The sequence below is a fragment of the Lampetra fluviatilis genome, chromosome 2, assembly GCF_964198595.1.
Source record: "Lampetra fluviatilis chromosome 2, kcLamFluv1.1, whole genome shotgun sequence".
Classification (NCBI taxonomy): domain Eukaryota; kingdom Metazoa; phylum Chordata; class Hyperoartia; order Petromyzontiformes; family Petromyzontidae; genus Lampetra; species Lampetra fluviatilis.
The window spans coordinates 8,955,949-8,977,991 of NC_136276.1; the positions used below are offsets into that span (position 1 = coordinate 8,955,949).

The following is a 22,043-nucleotide window of genomic DNA, read 5'->3' on the forward strand; positions in this document are numbered from 1 at the left end:
AGAATATAAAATACCTCGTCGGACATGCCTCGGCGGTTCATCAAAAGGGGTAACCACTCTGTGGGGAAGTGAATGGTTAACAGTTGACCTCATCCTCGCCGCTCACCTCCACCACTGCTGGCTCAAGCCCATAGGAGACGAGCAACCCCCCACCCCTCTCACCATGCGCAATTGAGCAGGGAACTTCTTTGACTTGGATTTTTTCGTTTTTGAAATATTTTTTTTCCCACAAAATCCAAGAAAGTACATCAAATATGAGACTCTTTTTTTTTTATTACACCAAGAGACTAAAACGCGATTGTAGAACAAACAAGAATCTGTCTCATTGAACGCAGTTTTTGACAAAAGAAAGGCACCGGCGCAGGATGCTACGCGACAAGCATTTGGCGATCGGTGGCTAAAACTCAGTGGCGTGGCTGACGATAGTGGAAACTCACTTTGTGGGATCACCAAAAGGGAAATGGAGTAGAAAAATCAAGTCGCACAAGGAACTGAGCTTCACCTAGATGCAAATCAAGATGAGCATGGGAAGGCCTTGATTCGGCAGTAGATCGAGATTGGCTGGTGATGGTAATGGCGATGGTGACACCTGAAAAAGTATCGTTCGGTTCGCGTTTCGTTTGCATATTCTAACGTTTTTCGCACCGTACCCAGCCAACCGTGTTAATCGGAGGTGTGTGGCGGAAGGACAGTAAACTAAACACAAAAATAATTTTTAAAGAAATTAGTTTTCAATCTAGATTTAAAAGTGCATAGCTCCAGTGGCTTCCTAGTATTGGAAGGAAGAGCGTTCCAGACGTCCGCAGAAGTGCATCTGAAAGCGCGCGACGCAGAGACCGTCTTTGTTCGATGGCCAGCCAAAAGCCGCTGCAAGGATTGCTGTTAAGATTGTTATGACTGACCAAATGTAGTGTTTGCCGCTCAGTCTGTGTGCGACGACGCTGCACACGCGCTTCGCAACACAAGTATTAGAGACCTGGCTTCAGTGAAGCAAAGTAAACGCAATGAGGTTGTATTGATTTTGTGGCAGACTCCAGCCACTCCACAATAATGTGGATCATTCACCACGCTACTTGTTGTATTTCACAACTTTGTTCAATAGAAAAAGCTCAATAAATTAGTTTCTTTTGGACTTGTGTGAGAATGTATTAGGACTGAGTTTAAGGATTACATTATGTTGATATTGGATTTTCATGTTATTTGGCCAAAGCTTTTTTTTTGTATTTTAATATTTAAATGTTGACGCCTTTATTTGTTTATGCATTAAAACGTAATCTCTTAAGAATTATTATAAAAGTTTAAGTTTAGATTTCTGTTAGTAAAACAGTCATTTTAGTGTAAATTTTTTTTAATATTAACGCTTTAAGTAAAAGTGACATCACGTGATCAAAATTCCGTCTCATCGCAGTACTTTTGGCAGTAAAACCACAAGTGATTCTATGGCAGTGATGTCACTTCCCGTGCAGTCACATTTTCAGATCAAACCGAAACAAACTAAAAATTTGCATTATCCAAGTAATATAATATCCAGACTGGATTTTCTAAATGTTCACATAAATCTGAAAGCCAAAACACATTCGTGGAATACAAATCTAACAATATACGCCAGGTGCCTCTGGTTAGGATGCTTAACTCAAAATCTCGGGAAGTAAGTCCACCATCCAGTCACGGGTCAACTCAGCCCATCATTCTACGGGCAAAATTCGACATGGTTGTCACGAACACTGCCTTAAAAGGAAAAAAAAGTATATGATAGGCCACGTATTGTGCAATCGCCCTTCTTCATTGCACACCATCAATTTATGGGGGTCGATAAAATGAGTACCTATTTGTGGGTTTGACCTGAGATAGATATATATATAGCATTAAATAAAACGACGTTCTTGTGGCTGAGCTGTACGTCCACCTTATTCTGCTATATTTGATCATACATGTCATGCACACCTTTGTCCAATGTATCTTAAATGTAATTGTTGCTTCCTTGTCAAAAAGTAATTTATCCACACAACCCAAGGAGTGTCTACTTATATGCTTTATCTGCCCTCATACGTGTAAAGATATCGTTGCAATCGAATCATTTAGTCAGCCACTGGATCCTCTGCTAAGAATTCACAAGGCAGCCTCCGTGCCGCCTGGCTGACGTTTCGCCCCTCTCTCTGGGATAAATGTGCGCCACCTCATAGCCAGCGAGCATGGAAACCATTGCCAGCAGCAAGGCACGCTGTTATTAGGGGGTTACGGGGTGGATTTAAGCCACGCTGGTAAATTCACTGTGCCCCCCCCCCCCCCAGTTCAATATTGCTCGTTGGATGACAGGCCATTGAATGTCGTTGTGGTGTGGCGTCTAGTGGGAGAGAGTGGGAGATCTGATTTTCTCACCACGCAGCCGTAGCAGCAGTGTGTCCAAAGTCAGCAGTGCATTTTGGCGCAGGGTTTAACGCTAATTACGGTGCCATACCCGACCTGCATCCTCCCCTTCCCCGCGGCGCAGAGAGGCAGCAGAACCACGTGACCGCCAGCGTTGAGCGCCGACCGCTGTGCTTGTTGATTTGTTGTCCTTTCTCCAAATTCTATTTTGACTTTTTTTCAGTTTTGGGGCCGTCCATAAATGACGTCACGCAATTTTGGACGATTTTTGACCCCCCTCCCCGCTTTCGTCACACGACGTCACAAAGTCAGATCTCCCCTCAAATGACGTCACAAAGCTCTGCCCCCCCCCCCCCCCCCAAAATTAAACATGCTTCAAATCGCTTTAAACTATTGTCATTGTAGTGCGTATTTCATGTGGCGCTGCACTCTGATGTTGTAGGTGAAAACATTTATTAAAAAGTCTATTTAATTAATTAGAACGTGTTGTCTATATTTATTTAAAGTTGCGCATTTTGATGTGACGTCACATTTCTCAACCCGCCCTCCTCTTCACACATCGTCACAAATGTCTGACCCCCCCCCCCCCCAGGTGCGTGACGTCATTTATGGACGGCCCCTTTGCTATGACACCATGTCATGAAAAAGAAGCGTTCATTAAGAGTTCTGGCAGAGTCACTGCCCGTGGAAGCAGTCAATCAAGAGATTCCTTAAAGCGATCTCTTTGTATCCAGACTAAGTGGGCTAGCTGCATTTCCCCAACTGCCATACAACGTTAAAATGTTCAATGCATGGGGCAGCAAAAACCACTGTTTTAGTCTTTGAGTGGAAAGTTTGCCAAGTAATGTGTAAAACCACATTTGATGTTATTTAATGCAATCATTAGTGACTGCGCTGACAATCAACTCGCTGTACTTGATCATTTGGTTTAATAATGGGTGGCTGGAACCTGGATTCCAGACTCAGGATCTTAGCGACGCCAGCTCAGTGCTCTAACCCCTACGCCACCCAGATACGTCCCCACTGAAGTGTTTATTTTTTTAAATCCTTTATATTAAGTTCACTTGCTTGCTTACTCGCGCTTACGACCGTGCAAATCTTTCGGTCGTTTTTTAACCCACTTCCCGTGATCCAATCGAGCTGACATTTTGCACACAGACTCGTTGTGCGTGACAATTTATTTTAGTGAAATTTTTTTCCCAAAATTTTCCACTTTTTAGAAAAAAAAAATTCATATTTAATTTAAAATACCAATGTGATAAAAATGAAACTCTTACTCAAAAAAAACAGAAATGAATAATAAAATAAAACCGATGCCACGCATATAAAGGATTTATAGTGAAAAACTTTGTTTTTACGGGTTAATTTTTTTAATTATCAGGCCACTCCAAGCCGACCTTTGCACAGTCACGATCCACTGCTTAGTACTTGTACAGATTCATTGTTTGCTGTACACACTTTGAGGTAATTTCTGAATGGTAATAAGAATGCATCTACAGTCAATTAATTGTTTGTAATTATTTTGTGTTCTTCCTTGTTCAGTGCATATTGTAGAAAATTAAAATTCTGGATGTATCAATAATTATTGCGTTCGGATATATTCCTATCGTTGTACTATCAGGCTTTATTTTTCTGTAGCTCATATAAAAAAAACTAAACTATTTTAATTACCAGATAAAACTCACTGAACTATTACCTCTTTTTCGATTTAAAGCTTTCGTGACTGCAGGGATTCATCTTCTTGGTTCTTTCGGTAAAGTCACGTAGAAGGGAAGTAATAAAATAATAAAAATAAAACATAATAAAATAATTCTCACGACGTTTCGGCCACAACGCAAGCAGCCGTCCTCAGGTGGAAAGCAGGTCTGTCGAGCAGGTCTGTCGAGTAGACTCTGTCTTCTCGACAGACCTGCTCTCCACCTGAGGACGGCTGCTTGCGTTGTGGCCGAAACGTCGTGATAATTATTTTATCATGTTTTATTTGTATTATTTTATTATTTCCCTTCTACGTGACTTTACCGAAAGAACCAAGAAGACTATTAGCTCTTTAATCAGAAGCGACCAGGCCACACGTGACAGTGGCTGATTTCATACGTGGGAATTTTTAGTAGCAGCCAAATAATCTAAACGCATCTTTCTAAATGTGGAGGATAAAACCATAGGACCTGGAGAAAAATCCATGTGACCATGGGCTGTCAGGGTCGGGATCGAACCCACGGCCCACCTGTATACCAGGCGAGGGAGCATCCTGTCACCACGGAGTGCCAACTAAACAATGCCATTGTTAAACATGCAACGTATACATGTTTATCACGTGTAATTAGAATACCTTTCTGTGCAAACTCCAGAATATTTACCATGTTTATTTTCGTTTTAATAAGAGCAATCGTTTCAATCATCAATAGTTGTCATGACAATGTCAGCATTCCATCATCTTCAAAATCATCACTGATAGTCGTTTGAATGTGCACTTGTTTTATTACAGATGTATTACTTGTGTATGCAAACAGGCAGCCTAATTGTGTACCTAGTGAGACATTTATGGAAATCACAGAGAAGCCAACATAATCTGAGCCATACACAAAGGTCACCTATGCAGATGCATTCATGAATATACCTTGTGAATATGATTGTCGGACAAAAATGCAGTGATCATAATAAAAAGCTATTTTCATATTTTGACATTTACTTTAAGTTTTATTTTGTAATTTCAAAGACATTTTCCGAAGGGTTTAATAAAGTCGCTGAGCCGTTGGTTACATCAAATCCCTTTGCGAAGAAATGTGGCTTTACACGCGTGCATGTCAGAGTTGGAGTACCGCGAGGTAAGATAAAACCACGCGGTAAGTGGCCAATCTGTTTCCGTTCACTTAATTAGAAGCTAATCCCCATGAAATCACATCTGCTGTGGAGTGTGGCAAAAGTTGAAGAGGTGCAAATGATGCCGGCTGAAGGTGAGACAAAGTGATGTGGGAGCGCGAGTGAGACAGACACAGGCATGAAGCCTGGGATATGGAGACTAAGAGCCATTTGCAGACAGGAAGACAGAGACGTGGGCAGAGCATGCATGGAGAATCACTCGCGAACATTGAGCCTCGAGGGGACGTCAGGTAACGCCACCCAATCTGCTACCAGCCAGCACTATCTCAAGATGACATTAACATGTCACTGAACTCCAGTTTATTTGGACAAGACCCAACCTCAGTGCTCTTGGGCATGTCTGCATGTCACCGTTATGCTGCACGCACCTGACAGCTACAAGAAAAATAGAAACCCCACAGATTCCAGGAAATCAACACAAAGGACCTACCCAATTAAATGGCTTCCACACTCCCAGCTGCACACTTACTTAATTGTTCGCTCTTTTATAGGGACATTTTGTTTGGCATTATTTGTAATATTTCTAATATGATAAATATCTGTCTCGTTCTGGTTTACAATAATACATACACATTGATTTTGTGAAACTGCATTGGCAGTGGTGCACAAGCACTAAAATTAAAAACTCAACACATTCGTCAATAACACTGCCCTTAGAGGACACAAATATATAACAGACGACGTTTTGAAAAAATGCCTCTTCTGCATGGCGCGGACGGAAGGGGCCATATCCTGTAACGTCACCCATTGCGTTTTTGTCCTTCCATACGGAGAGATGTTTTTGTCCAAATGATAATTTATGAAAATAAAAAAGTGTTCTCCAAATTCTTAAAAAAAAAGAAACAGCAATTGGATTTATCTCCCGCCATTTCATAACAAAGTGCAAATAAATCATAAAAATAATAATAATCGCAGCGCTTTGGAGCAGAAGATGAAAATACATTCCCTTAACATCAAAGGTGTGCCGTTACAGGGAAGCAATTAATTCTAATGCCTTTGGTGCTGCTGTGTATATGCTTGAGTGCGGCATTTGAGCGAGACGATGAAAAATTAATAATCAGACCTGTGGCGGAAAGAAAGTCAAGCAGATGGTCTGGCTTTAGGAAGATGGGACACTGGTTAATTTGGGCAGAGATAGAGGCTGAGAATTGGTGTTGGGCAAACAATAATCTGCTGGCTTTTTTGCCATTATGCTAATATAATTGGTTGTGCATGTGGTGTTCATCACGCCTGTTCCAATGTATTTTGCCAAACATTTTGGCAAATATTGTCAGTGATGTTATATCCTCTGCTGGATGAAGGCTCCCAACGTCATCACCATGACATCCAGGATATGTGAGAGAATGGGTGACATGCTTAAAAAGGCCTTCATCCAGCAGTGGATTGAGTGGGTGGTGATTATTATACAATCTGTACATTTTTATATTTGTATTTGTGTCCAACTACATTTTACGTCGACTTCATCAGGAAACGTTAATATAACCTGTGCTGTGCAGTGACTACTGTGCTGTTTGGCATACAAAAAAAATCAATCACTTCTTCACGTGTCATCAACTCCTGAAGCAGAGAAATCCCATGGTATTTCTCATAGGTGAGAAATGAGACCAAAAAGGCATCGTGCTATTTTCACGTGTCACTTGAAGATAACAAAAAAAATCAATGAAATTAATACAGCCTTGTTGCTATGCGTTACTAATTTAACTATTTAAAAAAAAACATGATGGGCAAAAAATAATGCAGTCGTAAAATATTTCCGGTCATTTGAATATTTCTCATTATCCAACATTATGTTTTCATATAATCTTTTTTTCCCCCCCTTTTTTTACTTTCTTAAATAATCCTTCATGCGGCCACTACAAATTTACCCTTTCTACTGCTTTGATCCAACTCTCCCGAAAATTACATGCACTGCTCATTATTCCTTCCTCTACATCGCACAATACTCATAATCGGCACAAAGCATGAAATAGTATTTCGCACACGCATCAAATATATGACTACTCCGGACCAGACGCGAGATTCCCTGTCAAACTTAGGAAATTTCAAATCACAAAGGGGTGGTTGGAAAATTGCAGCGTGACAAGGAGATTTCATTAAAAAAATCCTCACCTACTACCGCTTATAAGAGTACTTTATCTCCATAACGACTCCTAACATCAATATGTTTATCATCATTCGCTCATTTTCTATCCACTGCTGAATGAAGGCCTCCCCACACCATTACCATCCCTAGTGGGCACGGGAAGCCACACTCAATCGCAATTGTTTTGCCTTTGTTTTAATACTGGGAAGGGCAGTGGCTACGTTAAGTGTGATATCTGGAACCTCTTCTTCTGCCTCAAAACATGTTTCCCTAGGGTCTATGAATTTTTCTTCTTGTTTTATTTTTATTATTTTATTACTTCCCTTCTACGTGACTTTACCGAAAGAACCAAGAAGATGAATCCCTGCAGTCACGAAAGCTTTAAATCGAAAAGTCTATGAATTTGTTCATTTTTCTATATATTTCTGTATAAAATGGCAATAGTTATGCCATTTGGTGAGTTTCCCTCATTTCCATACTGCGAAGGGCAGTGATTAGTTATTAAAGTGCAACTTCTGACTCCATCTTCCTCCTTCATCTGAACCAAAAATGGGTTTATGAATCCAATTTTGCTATAGATCTTAAAATTCCTCGGATAGTTTACGAACCATCTCTATCATGCTCTCTAATGGGCTACCATTATTTTTGCTGTTTTATTGCTCCCATAGTGTATCAGACTATCTTTAATCACTTCCATGTGATGAAGTAATCAAGAAAACACTTTCATGTTTTACATGTTTATAACATTGACTTGATACAATTTTAGTTTCTTCAATGTTCATGACATTCTCTTGCATTACGTAACTTTGTCAAGTCATCAAAATCTGCTCAATTTCTTATTCCTGCGAGTCTTTGTATTTTGCTTATTCGTATTTACTGTATTATCTTTAACATTTTATATAAAAAGAAACTGCATTTCATCATATTGCTGGCCAAGGGCAATTTTCAGCTTAAAAGTAATAAATGAGCTGGCTTTTGGCCAGCCATTGGACAAAGACGATCACTGCATCGCACGCTTTCAGATGCACTTCTGCGGGTATCTGGAATGATCTTCCTTCCGATATTCGGAATGTAGACTGAAAACTAATTTCTTTAGAACTGCTTTTTGTGTTTGGTCTGTTGTCCTTCCTTAGCACCTCCAATTAGCATGGTTGGCTACGTACGTTCCGAAATAATTTAAACATGCAAACATACAAATACACTTATCTCTTGTGAAGACTGTGTTTGTAAAAAAAATAAACAGTTTTCATGAAAATTGCACTGATTTTTACAAAATGAAGAGCATGCAATGCCAACACAAAAGTAAAGGTACAAACATATATAAAATATATCCAGATTGAGCGTGGATTCCTGCACATATTTAGGTGGAATTACAAAACAACTCCAATGTTGACATCTCAGTAGAAGCATACTGGCTGTTTGTTATAGGTTATGGGGAAGTTACTAAGCCTCCAACCCCATACCAAAAGCATCCCGCACATTCACTTAAATAGCAATTGCACTGCGCAGTATCTGCAAGCACTCCGAGGCTTTGTCAGCCATTGTCTATTTTGGTTCACCTTTGATGAAGAGAGAACAAAAATGGGCAAATGGTGATTGCGAACAGAAGAGCTACCCATTGACAGTCTCTGATGAATTTACTGGCAGTCCCTGGGCTGAATTACATTGATCTATTTCTTCAAAAGGACCTCTCCCTTTAAAACTCGTCAGCGTGTGTAAGTTCATGAGTTTTGTTGAAGCAAAAAAATCGCCTCGGCGATGAAATTCCGTGTAATTCCATTTGTGTCACAAAGTGAATTACTGTCGCATTTTTCAACAGAGCCAAATGTGATTAGGCTTCAAGGGCTGCCGTTTGGATACATTTTACTCGGTGTTACTCTATCATGTTTAGACTATTGGTTGCACAATTAGCAGTAAGCCATAACTCTCTACCTCCCAGAAATGTTTCGGCAGAACTCATCGACCTTACATTCGGAAACTCTCCGTAACTATATAAATGATCGCGTGCTAAGAGTAGGAATATATGCTTGCATGGACATTTCCAATGCAATGCAGATTTGCACAACAAGCCTCAGGCCTTTGATAAATGCAACAGGTATCTCTGCAATTCTCCCAGGACACTGAATGATGAAAAGCTATCGCTGTCACTTGCATTCGACCCGTCTGTGTTCATATGGAAATTTTAGAAGTTTTTTTTCGTGACCATTCATTTCAAGGTAATTGTATATTCGAATAATACAGCATTGTGACATGCAGTAGACGTGAGCCTTCGTAATTGAGCAAAGCCGCTGGCAATGTCCTATGGCTTTATGCTGCCATAAGCAAGGCAACATTTGAGTTTTCTCAATTCGACATCCTGAATTAAATGTACACAAAAAAAGGCTGAAAATTTTAAAGTTGTGCCAATTACACTGTCAATTTTAATAATTACAATTTTAAACCAAATAAGTACAGACATTCTTAAATGCCCAACATCAAACGCTATTTTCTAAAGCTGTCCACATTACTGTGTATTCAAATAACCAAACTGGAATACAGTTTGGAATTAGTTTTGCATGTGCAATACTAACATTGTACAGATTTATGAATAATACATACTGTATACTGAAACTCCTCTGACTGAGTAGTGGAAAAGCACATTCACGTGTAAACAAAAAATATCCTCTTCCTAATATCTGTGTAGGTTTTTGTCATTGTTCTGTACAGCTGTCTGATGGGGTTTTGGGTCGTACCACATGCTGTTAGGTATCATGACCGAGGTTTTACTCCATATGCCCAGGAGCTACTTTGGAAACAGTATATTCAGGGAATACACATCGGTGAGAGCTATGCACCACCATTATCCTAAACATCTCGTCACTGATTGTGGAAACAGCGGTAGTGATGGCTATGAATATAAAGTAACAACTCTCGTAATCATCATCATCCTTATCTATTTTACTCATGGATAATCAGAGCCCATCCATGTGGATATTACGAGTTATACATACTATGAGTATTGTGCGAATGAGGAGTTTCAATGCATTGTATTAAAAATGCCACAATTCCCTTAATTTTTTTCCATAAACTACTCCAGCAAATTAATGCACAAAGCAGTCAAATTTACTCTCTCTTTATGGTCATCTTGTGCATGTTTGAAAACCCTCCCTTAATTTTCACAAGATTAAGCACGGGCAATTTAACCCCTTATTTAATGTACACATTTGAAATTAAAATATTCTTATATCATCACGGTCATCATTCATTATCGCCACATTCAGCCGTTAACCTCTCTCTTGAATTTCACAAATCCTACTGGAATATTTCTCAAAGCACACACTTGCCACAAATCATTCAAAGTTTGGTGTGCGAATGGCAGCAGTTTTGCACAAAATTTTCACTGCACTAGACAAACTCTTAATTAAGGGATATTTAAAATGTTGGCCATGGCATTGGCACATGATGCCTCATCTTTGAAAACAAAGGCACATGGGGTTTAATACCTCGGTATTCGACAGATGGTGTATTCAGATAAAGCCACAGAAATTAGCAGGTGGTGGGATTCAAACCATGGCATTCATGCGTACCGGCTTGGTGGCAAGAATGCCAAGTAGTTGGTGTATCCAGCGCCGTGCTCAGGAAAGCTATGTCCGGACTAAACATTTCTTTAAAAAAATACTGTGCAAAGTGAATTAAGAAAATGTGATGTGTCCCGCTGATTAAAATTTCAAGCAGATGTCTTCTTGAGATATTTTCAGACACAAAGATCTATATCTGCGGATGAGCATTAAAATATGGTGAACAAAAGCATCTGTTTTTATTAAATATTAAATTTGTATTGATTTATACACGTTTTTATATGTGTAAGGAATGAAAAATGGCCACATGAATTGAACGTTTGGGATGAAAAGTTGCTTCGTAAGGTTTGTCTTTTTGCATTGTAACATCGCAATTGCAGCTTGTTTTTAACTTTTTTTCGAGGGTTTTGTCGTCTGAACTAGGTAGTGAGTGGATGGTTACATAAATGGTTATGGATGAGCATGGCAATAATTGTACAAAGGTTCATTGAAATCACAGTTCTAAGTGTTGCCCTGTTAAGTTTTTCACATTATTATTACAATTCACGAAAGACAGCCAATTGTTTTGAGAATTAGACACCAAAAAAATCAGTGGAACCCTAACATTTGACCCATTTTTTTTAGAAGCCCCATGGTTATGTGCAAATCGCATAACATCATAATTGCATTGCTGTCAAGTGAATATACTGTACTGGTAATAAAGTAAAAGAGTGTTTCGATTTAAAGCTTTCGTGACTGCAGGGATTCATCTTCTTGGTTCTTTCGGTAAAGTCACGTAGAAGGGAAATAATAAAATAATAAAATAAAACATAATAAAATACAATTCTCACGACGTTTCGGCCACAGACGCTGTCTTTCCGACAGACCTGTTCTTCACCTGAGGACGGCTGCTTGCGTTGTGGCCGAAACGTCGTGAGAATTGTATTTTATTATGTTTATTTGTATTATTTTATTATTTCCCTTCTACGTGACTTTACCGAAAGAACCAAGAAGATACAATAGTGTTTTGAACGTGCAAACGTTCATCCAATAGCTCGTAGGCAAACGGTTCTTGGCTGTATTTTTACATTTGTCGACTTTATTCAGAATTCAGCCGTGTAAATTCACGAGACAGCACAGAAAACAGTGACTGGAATTATATTGCTCGAAATTTTCCGCAAAAAAAAATGACAGGCAACAGTTAGGGAGGTAAAGTACTGACAGTAAAAGGAAAGGCCTATTAACTGGTCTTTGGTGTGTGTCCCTCTGCTGGATATCCTTCCAGGTTTGACATGATTAGGCCTCTATAAAGTGTTGCGTGGCAGCAATTTGGCAGTACATTACTGAGCTTGCTGTAGTGTTTTTAAAGTTATATAATAGTGCAATATTTCCTATCTAACAGGTAATTTCCTCTCGAGCAGCGGCTGCTATATCCAGCCCATAATACAGCAGTCCAAAATCTAGGCTGACATTTGTTTAAATAAAAAATTGGTCTCATAAGTTCGTCACACGGTGGGGTTTGATGGATGATGGGCAAAACCCGCATGTAGAGGGCCCCCATCCACAAGAACACCAGCAACCCCAGCGTAGAGCCTGGCCACTTTCCACATTTGTCCTGGCTTGCATGACGACCACACTTTCCCAACTCACCGATCTCCATGGTCATGAAGCGTTTTGGAGAGCTGGACTGTGAGTGTGGTGATGGGATTTGGAGGGGTTTTTTCATGTCATCTTCAAAACATGGGTCAAGCCCGATTGAAGGTTGTTGTGATTATGCTCGCTGAAGACGTGGCTTGTATGAAGCCCCATTGATACAAATTCACTGTACTGCATACGCTCTGAAATATATCAAAATACAGCATTCATGAAAATTATACAACCGCTTTCAGAGGCATTAATGGGACAAACAATGATTGTGTGCTGCCTCGTTAGTGGTGGTAAATCTTAATGCTGTTTAGAGTTGTGAATTATAAGTAAAAGTTACAGCTTTGTCCAGAGAAGCTGCTCCGGCTGCAGATTGTTGTATTTTGCCACATGCACCCTTTGCATTGTATTGTCGTGCTCGTATATAATGTACTGGCAGGTCGGAAACGTCGAGGAATCTGTCTATGGGATGGATGCAATTTACAGTCTGATTGCAACCGAGTAACGCAAAATTGGAAACTCTTTTTCAAAGTGCACCTGCTGTCTCGCTTTGATCAAGCACGTACAGCCACTAACACAACCTGTGTGCATTCACGTTGCTTTCTCATTGGACACCGTTACCAGCATAAACCAATTTAGCAGCACATGCATTTATATACAGACAAATACTTTGGCATGATAGGAATGTGGACCTTGACTCGTACATTTAAGTGCAACGTTGTGTTGCAATATATATATAACTGGTTGTGTTCAGACTTTTCACTTCGTGTAAGTGTTATTATCTTCTGGTCGTGTGGTCAGTTTTGTTGTATTTGTTTAAAAGTTGTAATGTCATTGTGGTTCCAATGGAACTGCGCTACACTCATGTGCATATGTTCACAGAACACGTGGATACAATCAAAATTGGAACCTTAGACAACAACACTCTCGCATGTAACAAATCAGCGCGCATCTATGATTATAGCCTTTCCTTCCAATAAAAAAAGCTTCTAAATCCTGAATTAGAATTTTCACAGAGCAGAAAGTTGTAAAATGTTACACTTGGCATATTCAACCGGGGGAAGAATGAGTGTGCATACGTAATTAGATGACTAGGAGCTAAAGTATCCCATCTGTCTTGAAAAATGCAACTGTGTACAAGGTCACATTTGATAAAAGCCACTCTGCATTGGTAATGCACACAAGAAAACACGAATTTGGCCCCACGATGTGATTAAGCCTTGGCACCAGGCCGTATGCAATTGCTGTCTGGTGGCTCCTTAGTCAAGCATCCGTGGAGCCACGGTAATACAGAGTAGTGGCTATTGCAAATTAAACCACGCACTTTCGGTTGGTTTTTATGTTAAGTGTAATTGGCATTAAATATGACCCAATTTACTATTTAATGGGTCAGCTGAAGAGCATAGATTTAATAGAAAAAAAAGTGGACACGTTTTACAGTTTATTTACACAGTAATACATTAAGAACTAATTTTTACAGATTTGTTACGTAAACAAACGACTTCATAAACCGTATTAAATGCATCTGCTCTTGTAAGTAATCAATTGTATGTTTTAATTCAAGGTGAGCCCTAAATCCTGCGCTCACGCGGGTCTGCAGCTACAGCAATAGTAACTTCTCACCAGCTAGGAAATGCAACAGAGAAGAATGACCATTGCTCAAGGGATCTTTCGGCCGATGCATTCCATAGTCCTGCATTCGGCAATTGCTCAAGCATCTTGTCGGATAACTTGTAGTTGAGAATTACAGTACAGTATATGCATGAATATAAAAATTTGTGCAGATAAAAATGCGCAATTTTCAAATGTATTTTATGGCAAATGTTGTGTGGGGGGGTGCATCTTGTAATCCAGTGGGTGTGAGTGAAACCATACTTTGGAACTCTATTGACTCCAGGCACAAGTTTGGGGTATGTCTCAACTTCCGGAGCATTTTACAATCTGGAGAATACAGTGTGTGTGTATATATAATGCATAACATGCAGCGATTTAAAATGACAGTTCTAATTTCTGAAGAAATCTGTCCTTGACTCAAGACTTGTCCTTCCCTATATGTCTCATTGACTGCAACCGCAAACTCTCTGAATAGAAAAAGTTCTAAAAAGATTCCGCACTCATTCATTCACTGCACGGTGTCCTGCCCTTTATCCCGAGATACCATTTCCCAAGATTATACCTCACTTCGTAGAAGGCAAGCTGGGTAATGTGGCCGAGTGGTAGCACATTTTCCGATTATTGCAGAGGTCTGTGGTTCGATTCCAGAAGCTGCCCTTGGTTAATATTGTGGTAGTATTTACCAAAAATATGCACCGGCTGCTTCGTTGCGGATATTAAATATCCCCTGATGTCATTCGAAAAAGAATAGGCCATGTGTGCCAGCGTTGTGATCCAAGTGTGAAAAATTACTTAATTGGGTCAAACCGCGGAGCAACATTGTACCATATTGGCCGACTTTACTCGTCTGTGAAATATAGTGCCTCTTTCCACTTTATCAAGTGTGAATTATAAAATGTACTAGATTAATGTAAATTATAGCAACATTGTATCATATTGGCCGACTTTACTTGTCTGTTAAATATAGTGCCTCCGAAATAACTTTCCACTTTAAGAAGTGTGAATTATAAAATGTACTAAATTATTCTAAATTATCTACGTGCGTTAGGGGTGAAAAAAAAAACCTACGCAGACAGAATGAGTTTTAAAATAAGCTTATTCCGTGCAGGATTTCTGTTAACATATCGGTACATGGAGTAGTGCATCACACCAGCAATTCAATGTTATATAAAAGCAGATAAAGGTGCAGCCCTCTCATGTATTGCTCATGCTACTGCTGGCAAAAGTGGCTTCCACAAGCCGGAGTTCTGAAGAGAGTTTATGGCCTACTCTGCGATGCTGTCCATAGCTCTTGGAAGAGGAGGTAGTATCCTCGATTTACCTTACCACACGTGACCTGGCAACCGACGTAACTGTGGTATACCCATTTATGCTGCTGGGTGGACAGAGGCGGAGGAGTTTTAAGAAACTTGCACGATGGTTTTAACTTCCGTGCGGGGAGATATAACTGACGACCTCTGTTTGGATTGCAAGTTGGGTGTGCTAACCATTACACCACAGCAGCATCTAATGTTATATTAATATACAAATGGAAAACATCAATATAGAAACAGGACATACTAACTTTCAAGGTTTTACTGACCTTAAATTACAAATATCTTAATTGTAATAGTTTTGTTACCCTACCTTGAGCATTATAGTTTTTAATATCACTATTGTTTTGCATTTATATAATTACAGTATTTGATCTAAATACATTTGGCGACTCTAATTTAATAGCAAAGAAATGATCTGCATCAACGATAAATAAAAAAAACACTTAAAAAACAACTATTGTCTTTATAAATGTATAATTCCGGAAACCACCTATCTCCTTGAGTTATATTCGGTTGTGTTGAATAATTTGCGTCATAATCAACGTTTTTGGGTTTAGATCGCGTTTTTTATAAATGTGTCGTAACCCTCCACCACCCGACACGGCCAATCAGTAAAAAAGTGTCACGTTGACAAAAGACAAATAGTTCGCTGCTTTAGCCCTAAAGCCCTAAAGCAGTGAACTGTTTGTCTTTTGTCAACGTGACACTTTTTTTACTGATTGGCCGTGTCGGGTGGTGGAGGGTTACGACACATTTATAAATAACGCGATCTAAACCCAAAAACGTTGATTATGAATAATATTGGTCGCGAAAGCCTGCTACGTGTTAAAATAATTTGCGTGCTGGCTTACCGATAATTATTTTGTTGTTTCTCTTTCAGGAAGCTGCTGTGTTTGGGTAATTGAGTTTTTCATCGCTCCGAGGAAACTGTTATTTGGCCAAGGACGCGTGCCAGGAGGGAGTTGGATTGTGTTTTCATGGCACTCTTGCCTTGTCTGATGGAATTTGAGTCACAGTTGGCAATGTTGCCATTCTGAATGGCCATTGCGAAACCCATCTCAAAGAGGAAAAGCGAAGAAAGAATGGACATTCTTCTCAACTCTGCTGCAAGTCATCTTTTCGTTTGCTGACACTTGAAAGGAACTCCTCAACCGTCCAGACGTGTGCATCTTTCAAATAATGCAATACACACGGAAAGATTGCTGCCAAATACAGCACCCTCTGAATTTATAACATCTAAAACACTTACAGTTGTATATTGCTGAATCTTCTACAAATAAAAACCATTCATCAACAACCTTATGTACAGGCCTCAGGAATAAATTGTCTTAAACCACGGAGGATTACGTCTGTATAGTTGACATCCCTTCATTTTGTCTGCAGGGGAGGTACAACAGACCTTGGGACAAAAGTATTGACATGAATAAACTGGTTTTTAAAGTTTGCAACTTTGAAACATTTTCCTTCAGATGACGACTTCAATCAGAATCGACTGGATCAGTTTTCCTACCCTGGATGATTCATGAGGGACGTTTCTGTGCTTTCTATTGTTGACTGGCATTTCTGTGTTTTTACTTTTGGAGAAAGCAAAGCCCTTTGGGAGTTAAAAAAAACATAATTTTGAAAAGTGGGAAACTGCATCTGCTTTGTAAAGTTTGCAATACATCTAGCATGACGATTAGGTGTACCGTGTGCAACATTTTTCTTTACGTTATCAAGTCAGAATTAAATTTTCCATTTGTTATTTATTTGATGGTTTAGATAGATAAAAGGAACATTTTCATTTCAGAAAAAAAATCCCATCCCACTGGAAACGCGGAGAAAGAGAAGTCGGAGCAATGAAACGCATGATGAGGATTCAAAAAACGTCATTCGTTATTCTCGAGCACAGGCGCGCTGCTTCGTGGCGTGGAAGAATATCTCTCCTGCGTCTGATTTCCATTTCCCTGCTCGCACTGTGGCCTTCAGGCGCATCTGTACACGCACAGGTATCATTCAGCAGTCCGTACCAGTGGCAAAAAGGTACGTACGCTGGTCGGCAACGTGCACTCCTGCACCGTCACGACTCCTGTATTGTTACGCTCTGACAGGTGAACACATCACTGTTTTCATTTGTGTTCCGATTTCCATTGCTGCACCTGCAAGAATGCCTTCTATAGTTCTTGTGAACAAGTATGTCCAGTTGGAGAGTTCCATTTACGTGGCTTTGTCAGAGTCCTTGACATTTCGAACTCCGTAGTAAACTGAACAGTGATTTTCTTTTTCTCTTGCAAGAGCATATTTTTTATGACCATGGAATTGTGGTAAAGATTGTTAAAAAAATCATTTTCAATAGAAAATATTATATAAACAAATATAACTAGTCAACGAATAATCAAAACCGTGTGTGAAACCATCCCCAATGTTTTGTTTGGGGATGTAAGGAGAATGCAATCGGCTGGTAAAGTGTTTAAAATTCAGTGCAATTAAGATGTTGCTTCGAAATTCTGTGTCTGCATGCTAATCTTTAAATGTGCTAATCAGTGTGGGGCTAGGAATGTGCAGAGTTGATTGAAGTATTGCAACCTTACGTGTTCATTTTTTTAAAAACAACTATCACCATGGCTGATGGTGACATTCATGGGTTGAATAGGGAATTGAATGAGTTTGAAAAATCCTATACCTTTTAACATTCTTTTCTAGTTTCCCTCGAGTAATGCCTGTGCCATTGAATACTGCACTTTGTCAATGTGGATTGTTTTCTTTAGCTGCTACAATGTAAAATATTGCCTGTGTTGACTGTTTCCTCAAACGCATCAAAATAGTATTTCTTGGCTGTTGGAGTAAAATGCGCTTCTAGACACTGATAATTAATGATGAATGAAGATGGATTGCTGGTTTTGATGTTTCAGCCTTTCGGTGTGTTCATTAAAAAAACACCAAAAACCTTGATAAATCAATTGTGGTTATAGCACCGCTAATTGGAAGCATTTATTAAGGTTCTTGTCACTCCACAGACTATAAGAAATGAGTTATGACTTAGCTCTGAGAGCACTGCCATCATGCTGGGAACTAATCATAATGCATAATTCCCCTAACATTTCCACATTATACAGCACAGCATTAAAATAAAAAAAGAAACTCAAGATTGAAAACTTGAAAAAAAATTACGGAGCAAACGGGCGAGAAGCTATTCACGATGCCTTTTCCAAAATTACAGTGTGGAAAAGTGGTGTTAAACAAAACAAAAAGAGAAAAAACCGTGCCGGCGAACGCACAAGCGCTAGCATACATCAGCTCACCGGACGGTAACCCTTTGTCGCCCGTGGCAGCGGATTGCATTGCCGTGAAATGCATTCACCTTCTCGCTGGGAAATTGCCTTGGAGCGTGTGTTCGTGAGATAAACTCATCGCAGCCGCTCGACACTTTGCAACGGCCCCGCGTGCCGCAGCCACAGTTTAGAAAAACGCTTTGGGAAAATAAAACAAAATTAGATAAGCAAGTGAAGGTAGCAGCTCCTAATCGCACAACGCGACGTCAGCCTTTTGAGGAAGAGGCCTAGAACTTGGTTAAGCACTCTTAGGTATTTTTCGGTAAAGTCACGTAGGTAAAAAATAAAATTAAAATTAATAAAAGTAAAATAAAATAAAAAATCACGACGTTTCGGAGGCAACACAATTCTTCCGTCTTCAGGTGGAACCGTCACAGCACGATTTTTTTTTACCTACGTGACTTTACAGGTGTTGTGCATGCCGTGGATGGGAATGAACGTGCGGGGTAATCTGACACTCTCTCGCAGAGATTCTTTGCCCGTCTTTCTCTGTAGCCTCAAGTCAAGGGGGGAATCGAGAAGACTTGTGGTTGTTAGAAATAAATAAATAACGCCGCCAAACGTCTGTTTCTTTGCACCTGAACGGCTTTGTGGCGTTGCACCGATGGACCCAGAGCAAGCGTCGGTATTGACGAGGGGAGGCGGATAAGGAGAACTGCACGGGGACTTATAAGGAAGCAGATTACTGGCTCTGACGCTATTATGGAGGTTTAATGGATTTGAATTTTAATTAGCCATCAGCAAATGTTAAAAGACGAGTTCATTTTGGATATAATTAAACTTTACAACTCTCGGGAAAAAAAGTAAAGCTTTAGAAACAGGTTCTTTTTTTCTTCTTGGTTCTTTCGGTAAATTCACGTAGAATGGAAATAATAAAATAATAAAAATAAAACATAATAAAATAATTCTCACGACGTTTCGGCCAAAACGCAAGCAGCCGTCCTCAGGTGGAGAACAGGTCTGTCGAGAAGACAGAGTCTGAATGACACATCCCAGGCTTGGAGCGTCTATTTAAGCTGGGATGGAGGGGGGAAGAGCGCCTTGACAAAATAATTTGCATATCAAGAGGAATTTAGCATATTTATGGGAAATGCAGATATGCGATTAGTACTACTTGTGAAATGCGTAGGAGGTTTGGCGGGGGGTTTAAAGTCATATTATGCCCGTGCATTATGCAGGATTAGCAGCATCAAAGAGATGGGATAGGGGTAACATTAATAAAGGGAAAGAATGTTAATAGTATGTAGCTGCAGTAACTAAACCACCACGTAAACAACTAAAGTATAAACTACATAGTATCATCAGTATACTAAATATACTCTCCAATAAGCTGAGCTACTAACAGTAAGTAATACATTACAATTCTACGTCGCAAAAATATGATATGCTTCCAGCTAAACTTTATTCTCTTACATCACACCGGTCTACACCATACTATATACTGCAGTATATATAGTAAGATGAATCCCTGCAGTCACGAAAGCTTTAAATCGAAGGTTATTTTTGTCTGCAGTGCATGTTAAATGTGTAAACATATAAATAGGCATTCAATGTATTCAAAAGCTACGGCAGATGTCCAGAAACTTAAGCCACCCTTGATTGAAGCATTTGGCTTTGTCAGGGGGCTGCTGTGATCGTAAGTACGCACGAGAATTTCCGTGACATTTGTCTTCCGGATCAACCTTTGTGTGTAAGCAGCAGAGGCTGCAGTCGTGGTGTGCAAAGCCACGTGTACAAGCCCACTGCTACCACATCGATGCCGGGAGTGGAGTTATATTCGTAGGTTAACTTGGGGTTAAGCATGGTCAGATTTCACAACAACCACTGGACTTTCAAAAAGTCCACTACGATCCGCATGTGAGCCTCGGGAGAAGCTTCAAGGACCCTCAATCACTGTTAGAAATTGTGCTGTTTGCTTTATTCGCTGCTGTTTATATTCCGTACAGGCCTGCCACAGAGGCCGTGGGGAAGTGCGTGACAAATGTGCAAATACACTCTTGCCAGGTGCAACCTTTTCTCCTTTTACCGTGGAAAATGAAAGTGTGTTCACCCGTTCCTTGTCGTAAAAATATGCGACGAGGATGGAAGGTACATGAATGTGGAGAATCCCGAGGGAATGACCGCCAGTTTTTAGATTATTTGACAACATTAGCATGCTGTCATTTTTTATAATATCATGGTAAAAACACGTTTTTTACGAGAGCTTTCAAACCCAGGCCTTTGATGTCAGTGTAGATAGTCATAACAATCGGTTTTTATGAATATGATTTGGTCAAAAGCAAGATTATTTGGTTTGTGGCTATGGCTTATGCTGTTGGCATTTGTCCTACGGAATTATAATAATGTAGCTTTTGTTTGTATGTTTAAAAGATTGCTTCGAAAACATTAAAATGCGGTCTCAGAGACATGTTATTTTAGTTTATGCCTTTTATTACACATGAGTGATTAACGTAGTAATTACATTACATTAATTAATTGATGAATGGTGTTTGAATTATATTTGTTAAAGTATTCATTGGCGAATTAATTGAGTTGTTTAATTAGTTAATGCATTTGTTTTCAGACGCATCTCTTTAAAATCCTTTATATTAAGTTCGCGTGCTTGCTTGCTTGCTTAGGACCGTGCAAATCTTTCGGTCGTTTTTTAACCCACTTCCCGTGATCCAATCGAGCTGACATTTTCCACACAGACTCGTTGTGCCAGACAATTATTGTTCGTGAAAAAAAATTCCCAAAATTTTACACTTTTTAGGCAAAATTTTTTTTATTTTACATATATTCAAATAGAACGCATTCATGGCTTTGGCTGAACGGTCAGAGTGTAAGAGCCCAGAGCGTAACCCCTCCACAGGCCGTGGCGGAGTAGCGCAGTTGGTAGCGCCCTCGCTTCCCATGCCAAAGGTCGTGGGATCGATCCCCGCGTCCTCCACAGGCGAATATATTTTTAAATCCTTTATATTAAGTTCGCTTGCTTGCTTAGGACCGTGCAAATCTTTCGCTCGTTTTTTAACCCACTTCCCGTGATCCAATCGAGCTGACATTTTCCACACAGACTCGTTGTGTGTGACAATTAATTTTCGTGAAAAAAAATCCAAAATTTTACACTGTTTAGGGAAAACAAATTAAATATTTAATTACCAATTGCTTAATGGTGGCAGACAATCATCTGACGCATAGGTGGCAGCCATCTCAAGCCAGAGGACGAGAGGACTCTAGCCGCCACGCATATAAAGGATTTATAGTGAAAAACTTTGTTTTTACGGGTTTACTTGTTTCCCAGGATAGCTCTGTC

At 39.7% G+C, this 22,043-nt stretch overlaps 1 protein-coding gene across 4 annotated transcripts in view; it reads left to right on the plus strand.

The window, feature by feature from the left end:
* Positions 1 to 22,043, plus strand: part of LOC144941816 (thrombospondin type-1 domain-containing protein 7A-like) — a 233,921-nt gene that overhangs the window by 50,635 nt on the left and 161,243 nt on the right. For 2 of the 4 annotated variants that reach the window (XR_013639273.1, XM_078868309.1), the window contains exon 2: positions 16,321 to 17,462. Coding sequence is in view for 3 of the 4 variants with exons in the window: in XM_078868309.1 (XP_078724435.1) it covers positions 17,279 to 17,462 (184 nt within the window). In the remaining variant the exon portion in view is untranslated. The remainder of the gene's footprint in view (positions 1 to 16,320; positions 17,463 to 22,043) is intronic. The other 2 variants (XM_078868287.1, XM_078868296.1) reach the window with 2 other exon arrangements.